This window comes from Parus major, chromosome 14 (assembly GCF_001522545.3).
Source record: "Parus major isolate Abel chromosome 14, Parus_major1.1, whole genome shotgun sequence".
Lineage (NCBI taxonomy): Eukaryota > Metazoa > Chordata > Aves > Passeriformes > Paridae > Parus > Parus major.
The window spans coordinates 14206448-14213538 of NC_031783.1; the positions used below are offsets into that span (position 1 = coordinate 14206448).

The 7091-nt window shown below is 50.0% G+C and overlaps 1 protein-coding gene across 2 annotated transcripts in view; it reads right to left on the bottom strand.

Moving 5' to 3' along the window:
- CACNA1H (calcium voltage-gated channel subunit alpha1 H) overlaps positions 1-6918 on the bottom strand; it is a 105765-nt gene extending 98847 nt beyond the window's left edge. For both annotated transcript variants that reach the window (XM_033517936.1, XM_033517935.1), the window contains exons 1-3: positions 6789-6918; positions 6372-6505; positions 3415-3512 (exon numbers count right to left, since the gene is read on the bottom strand). In XM_033517936.1, the coding sequence (XP_033373827.1) occupies positions 3415-3512; positions 6372-6505; positions 6789-6881 (325 nt within the window). In that variant the 5' untranslated portion in view covers positions 6882-6918. The remainder of the gene's footprint in view (positions 1-3414; positions 3513-6371; positions 6506-6788) is intronic.
- Positions 6919-7091: the final 173 nt, after the last annotated feature.

The window sequence follows — 7091 nt, forward strand, 5'->3', positions numbered from 1 at the left end:
CATTCCAGCCTGTCCATCCCAACATTCCAGCCTGTCCATTCCAACATTCCCACCCATTCATCCCAACATTCCCACCCGTCCACCCCAGCATTCCCAGGCACTGCTGGCAGGAGCTGGGATTCCCTCACGCCGCTCCTCCTGTGGATTTGCCAGCGGAAATCCAAGGGAGCCAAATCCCGGGAGCCAAGCGGGGCCGGCGCTGAGCGGCACGAGGGCATCCGCCAGCCCAGCCAAGAATTCCCAGCTCGTTAATAATTCGGGATGAGTAATGAGCTCTGCATCCAGAGCTTTGCGAGGTCTCCGTGCCCGGCTGGGCCTTGGCTCCGGCGCAATTCCCACTGTCCGGATCCAGGACACCCCCGTCCCTGTCCCTGTGCCACCCTGGGGGAAGGGATGGAGCAAACCCCACCCTCTGGAGCTGCAGGGCTGGAGGGAAAAGGGGGTTGGAATTCCTGGTGGTTATTCCCAATGTGTCCGTCACAAAACCGTGGAATGCCCCGGGTGGGAAGGGACAGGATCGCCACATCCCGCTCCTGGCTCCGCCCAGCACTGTCACCCCTCGGGAGCAATCCCACATTTTCCTGGCAAATCCATCTTTGGAAAAGCAAAGAATGGCTCAATCCCCACTGGAAAGAAAGCTGGGATTTTCTCCCGGTTTTTTTCCCCCTCTCTCACTGATATCCTCCCTCTTTTTTTTCCAAAAATGGGTAAAATTTCTCTCCCCGTGCCAGACAATTCATTTCTGCTCAGCTCCTTCTGCAATTTGGGGTTGTTCAGTGGCACCATCCCAAAGATTGAATCCAGCTGTTCTCCAGCCACTCCGGGCTCTCCTGGGAATGTGGAGTGTGCCATGGGAAAGGAGCATCACTGAGGCTGAAACAAGGAGCAGGATTTTCATTCCCATTCCATGGAATGCCTGGTTTAAACCCCATGGCAGAAAAATAAAAATAAGATTAAAAATAAAAATAAAAAGCCAAATAAAGAAATAAAAATAAAATGTGAATATGCATAGAATTAAAATTAAAAATACAATTAAAATTAAAAATACAATTAAAATTGAAAATACAATGAAAATTAAAAATAAAAATATAATTTAAATTAAAATTTAAAATAAAATCAAAAATAAATTACAAATTAAAAATTAAAATTAAAAAAAGATTAAAAATAGTTGAAATTAAAAATAAAAAAATAAAAAATAAAAATAAAAATAAAAATAAATATAAAAATAAATATAAAAATAAAAGAGTGAAAAGGATTTTTTAAAAAATAAAAACAACCCAGTGACCACTGCTGAAAAAAAATCCGACTCTGGTCCCTGCCAAGTGAATAAATTGCTGGAATTCTACTTTTCCAGTGGTTTGGAAGGAATAATTTCTAATAGAAATGATGTTTTTATTGGCTGGGCTTCTTCTTTCTTTTCTTAACAAACTGCATCAAGCTGAAAGAATCTCGTGGGTGAATTTCTTGTGCCTGGAAGCCACGAGCTGATTGTGCTGGCTGGATCCCAGGGAAGAGCCCAGGAATTCCAAGGATAAATCTCCAGGTTGGTTCTCCCTGTTTCCCTGGATTTAGCACCAGGTTCGTCTCTTCTGATCCAGCTGGAAATTTGACCTTATGTAAAATCCCATTCCCAGGTCCCAGAGCTGGGAATGGCAAGGATGGTGCTGCCCCTGCTGGGATGGACTAGAATTCCAAGGAAAATCCACCAAAATCCAGGGATGTGCCCATCCCTTCTCCACAGATTCTGGAATATTTCCATCCAAAACAGCAAAATTCCCGATGTTCCAAGTGGAGGGGGTTGGTGTCTCCCAGACGAGTGGAGGCCGGATGATCTCTCCTGCAGGAATGGGGATATTTCTGGGAATAATTTCTGGGAATGCCAATCCTGGTGCTCAGGTCTCCTTTGGTGGTGTCAGCCCAGCCCAGCTGCTCCTCCAGAGCTCCAAACATGAATTGAACCCGCTGGATTTCATCCCACAGAATATTCATTAAAAACGGGATCTCTCCTGTCACCTGCCTGCTGGAAAAATATGCAAATCCCGTGGGAAACGCAGTGAAAAAACTCTTGGAAAGCTCCTTTGGTGTCGGAGCTAAGGGAGACAAACACGAGCAAAATTCCACCTAAAGCTGGAGCTGTTTGGATCCCTGGAGCTCGGTGTAAATCCTTCAATTCCCGAGCTGAATCCCAGCTTGAGATTCCCATTATTCCATGGGAACAGTGAAGGGTTTTGTGGATTTGAAGGAGTTCAGAGGGAGTCTGATCCTCGCCCCAGCCTGTGCCAGGGTCCCTCTGCTCCACCCCATCCTCGGAGCCCCAAATTCCAGAGGAAAACTTCCCTGGATCTCCAAATCCCAGAGGAAAACCTCGTGTTGTCCTTTCCAAAACCCTGGCAACAAAACCTCGTTAGGAAAACAAAGCTCCAAAGGGTTCCACGTCCCCTTTCGGCCTCTCCCTTTTTTCTCCCCACTCTTGTTTTTAACTAACTCACCGTGGAATTCACTGGTTTTATTCCTCGTTTTCCAGACAAAAAAAAACCCTGTGGAACTGGGAGTTCTGAGAGGAATTTCCAAGGCTCCTGGGTGTAAACATCCATCTGTTCCCTCACATTTTCCTCGGAGGGCTGGGGGAGGTTGTTTGGCTGTCCCTGGATGCGCTGAATCCAGGCAGGATGTGGGGCTGGCTCACTCCAAGTGCTCTCCAAAAGAAGGGGAAATATCCCTTTTTTGTTGTTGTTGTTCCTGCAAGGATCCCTCTGATTTCCAGACGATGCTGCCGCATTTTGATCGGGGTGGATTCGGGTTGGAAAGGGACGGAATTGCTGTGGAATGAGCACCTCGCAAAGGACGGCTCAGCAGCCAATTCCAGCAGGGAATTATTCCAGCGCGGCGACTCGGATTTAAAATTGGATTTAGAAACCAAGCAGCTGAAACCACTTGAAAATGGATTTAGGAGCCACTTGAACTTCCCATCGAGGATGATCCCGGTTTTGTTGCGGGCGGAGCAAACCCTCCGTGGGGTTTTAGCAGCAAGGGAAGCTCCCGAGCTGCTAATCCCAAACGAAAAGTCATGGAAAGACCTCAAACCGCTGAGCAGGGAAAACAAACCCAGCAGGGCAAGAAGATCCCTCTTGGAAGTGACCTTTTCCCTTCCTTTGGAGGAACATTGTTTACTTTACCCCACCAGCAGAGCTGTTTTCCTTAGGGAAGTCACAAACCCCTTGGAAAACAGCTCCGAGGGTCAATTCCCTGCTGCCTTGCCCTTTGCTAACACCGATTACGGTAATGATGAGCTCCAGCTCGCCATTAAAAATTAAATTAATTCATTTCCTCTCATTAGCTATGCAGAGCAGACAGCCAGGTGTGTGTGTGGTTATTCCCATGGTTTTCCAGATTTCCCGGAGCTGTGTCACTTACTTGGGACCCTGTTGATGGCGCGCAGAGGCCGCAGGACGCGGACGGTGCGGATGGCGGAGAGGCTCACGTTGTGTCCGTCCAGGGAATATTCCATCATCCTGCAGGGAAAACAGCCCAGGAGTCAGGATGGGGATGCTGAGGCTTGGAATGGGGGTCAGGAAAAGCCTGGGAGCCCAGGGATGCAAATCCACCCGTTCCGTGCTTCCAGCTCCTCCTGTGGATGCAATTCCTTGTGCCTGGAAGTGGCCAAGGCCAGCTTGGATGGGGTTTGGAGCCATCTGGGGTGGTGGAAGGTGTCTCTGTCATGGCAGGGGTGGGATGGGATGAGCTTTAAGGTCCCTTCCTGCCCTTCCTGCCGGCACAGGGAACACTGGAAAGCAGAATTTTCCTTCCAGGATGTGAAGGAGCCTCCAAGGAAGCTGGAGAGGGGAACTCCAGCAGGAACTGTGGAATGAGGGGGAATGGGGTTCACACTGAAAAATAGGAATTTGATTGAATATTGGGAAGGGATTCCTGCCTGGAAGGGTGATTCCCAGATTCCCAGAGAAGCTGTGGGTGCCCCTGGATCCCTGGCAGTGTCCAAGGCCAGGCTGGACGGGGCTTGGAGCAGCCTGGGATAGGGAAAGTTGTCCCTGGCCATGAAATGATCTTTAAGGTCCCTTCCAAGCCAACCCATTCCATGATTCCCTGACTCTCCAGGACAAGGAGCTGCATCCCAGCTTTTCTCTCCTCCTGTGACCAAACCTCAACACCCAAAACTGACCAAAAATGCACAAATCATTTACTTTCTGTTTGATTGTGAAGAGCAAAGAACATTTTCTCCTTGATTCTTCCTCCCCCTAAACATTTTGGATGGATTTGCACTAGGGAGGTGATTCCCTACCACAAAAAAACAAGAGGCACGAAGCTTTGTGCTGTCTTGTGCCATCAACAGCTCCCAAACCTTCAGCTGTCAAATCCAGATCATTTTCTGGGAGCCTGGAATGTCTCCAGGGACTGGATGCACCAGGAACTTCTGGATTTCAGCTCTCTGAGCGCCATCCCTGCCGCTGGGGAAACACTTTCAACTCAGCTGCCGGGCAGACGGAGAGGCCGCGAGTTCCAGCGGGCTTGAAATGTTCCAGGGAACATTTCTCGGGCAAGGAAAACATGAAAGGAGCCTGGGAGCTGGGAGGAACTTCAGACACGAGCTGTGCTGGAGGCAGGAGCTGTGTTTATTTTGTAGTTCCCCTGCTCCCTTTGGAGCTGCTCCTGGGAGGAGGCAGAGCGGGGCAAACAAAGCTCTGCCGATCGCTTCTTTCCCTTCTTGTCCCAAAAAAACACCTCGGAATAACTTCAGCACATCCATCCCTTCACTGGAAAAAGCAGCTTTGTTATTCCAGCGGTGAGTTCCCTGCTAAAAACAGCTCCAGGTTTAGGAGCTCACGCTGGATTCTCCTCTCCTCACGGTTACTCCCAGCCTCGCTTTGGAGAGATGGGAAATCATATCCCAGGTGTGGATCCAATCCACCAAAACCTTCTGGAGACAGCCCAGGATCAGCCAGGGAAGGTGGGAAATCATATCCCAGGTGTGGATCCAATCCACCAAAACCTTCTGGAGACAGCCCAGGATCAGCCAGGGAAGGGATTTTTTTGTCTTCTCGTCCCCACACCTGCAGCAGGGTGTCCCGCTCTTTTCATCCTCCTCAAATGTATTCCAGCCATGGAAGGAGAGGAAAAACCTTGGAAAACTCCCAAATGACCTCACCAGCCACTTCCCCCTTCATTCCAACAGAAAAATTCCCGGTGCCAAAGCTGTCCCTGAGGATGAGGAGAGGGCTCAGCTCTCGTGGGGTTCCCTGATCCTGGGTTTGGGGGATCTTTGGGGATTTTCTGCCCTCAGGAACGCTCATCCCACACCTCCAATGTGGAAAAACACCCTCAGCTCCTTGATGGGAATCCTGATCCCGAGTTTTCCCTGCTCTTCCCCTGCCACTCTTCCCTTAAACACCGCAGCAGCTTTTTAGGAAAACGTAACTAAGGAAAAAATAATAATAAAGGTTTTTTTTTGCTGTCCCCGATGTTCCTTCTCGGGCTGGAGTTCCAAGGAAGCTCGGCTCAGGAGAGCTCATGTTTTATTCAGAGCACTAAAACCATTCCTAATTGTATTCCAGACAAATAACACGGAGCACAACAAAACCCCATTAGTGCTGGCAAAATGGCACAGCACTCATGGAAAAGGGGAAAAAAAAAATGCCCCAACATATTCCAAGGATGTTTTAATTAACCCCAGGCTGGTCATTAGAAATGTAGGAATTCACAAGTCAGGCAGTAATTAAAGTTTTCCATCCCTTCCCAGGATGTGCCGAGCAGGTAAGAGAGCCAGGGCTTTCCAAAGTAATTTATTTATTGGGAAAAATAAAAAATAAAAAAAATCAAGTTTGAGCCTTGCCAAGCTTTTACTCCACTGAGTTATTCCCCGTGGGGGTGAGGGAAGTGGTGTCAAAAGCAACGGGATCATCCTTGGAGCTGTTTATTAACACATCCTGCACACGCCAGCAGCTGGGGGAGATGGAATGGAGTTGTAAACCGGGAGGAATTGGGAATTTGGGTGAATTCCCAGCCAGCTTTTCCCATTGAGATTTCAACCTTCTCATGGGTGTTTTTGGGCTGCGTTCTCCTTGTTTGCCCCGTCCTGCTGGTGGCACGGGGCAGGAGCGGGGCTGAGCTGCTTTTTTTGGGGCCTCTGCATCCCCTCTGGATCCGTATTAGGATTAAAGGATTGCTCCAAACCCCCCCAGCTCTGCCTGACATTCACAACCCACCCCCAAACCCAGCGTGGTTTTGGGGTGAGGATTAAAAATCCCGATTTGGGGGATTCTGCCTCCCAAGGAGTTCTGGAATCCAGGCAGGACAAGGCATGGATTTGGCTCCCTGGGATTTTCCCACTCTCGGGATCGAGGGATGAGGATACCGACCCTGCCATGACGATGAAGAAGTCCAGGCGATTCCAGGTGTCTCCAAGGTAACACTTCTGCCCAAAGATGCCCAGGGCCACCATCTTGATGACCATTTCCACAGCAAAGAAGGCGAAAATGAAATCGTCAAACGCCTGGAGAGCGGGAAAAGAGGATTTCAGCCAGTCCCGCTCTGCTCAGGGCAGGGAGAGACCCGAGTGCTCCCAGCACGGGGACATTCCGGCTTATTGGGAAACCCATTCCTGTGGGAAAGCTTTTCCAGGGGAAAAGGAACAGCACGGGGCTGCCATCTCCCAGAGCAGCCACCCCACAAACCCCAGAGCAGCCACCCCACAAACGCATCCCACAAACCCCAGAGCAGCCACCCCACAAACACATCCCACGAACCCCAGGGATTTGGGGTGGCGGGATCCTCACCTCCAGGATGGTGCAGCGCTCTGACTGGCATTCCACGTCCTCGCAGGGCTGGAACATGCCCAGGGTGACGCAGTTGAGCAGGATCACCAGCATGCTCACGTGCTCGAACCAGGTGCCGCCGCGTTAAGGACAGCTCAGCTTTGGGATGGGACACCCTGGCAACGCCTCCAAACCCTCCTCCCATCCAAACCCCTTCTCCCGGGCCATTCCCAGCCCCAGATCCCGAGTTTTAGCAGGGAATCACCCCACAGCAAGAGAGCAGTGCAAGGACACCGCCACCAGAACTGTTCCTTGCTCTGATCC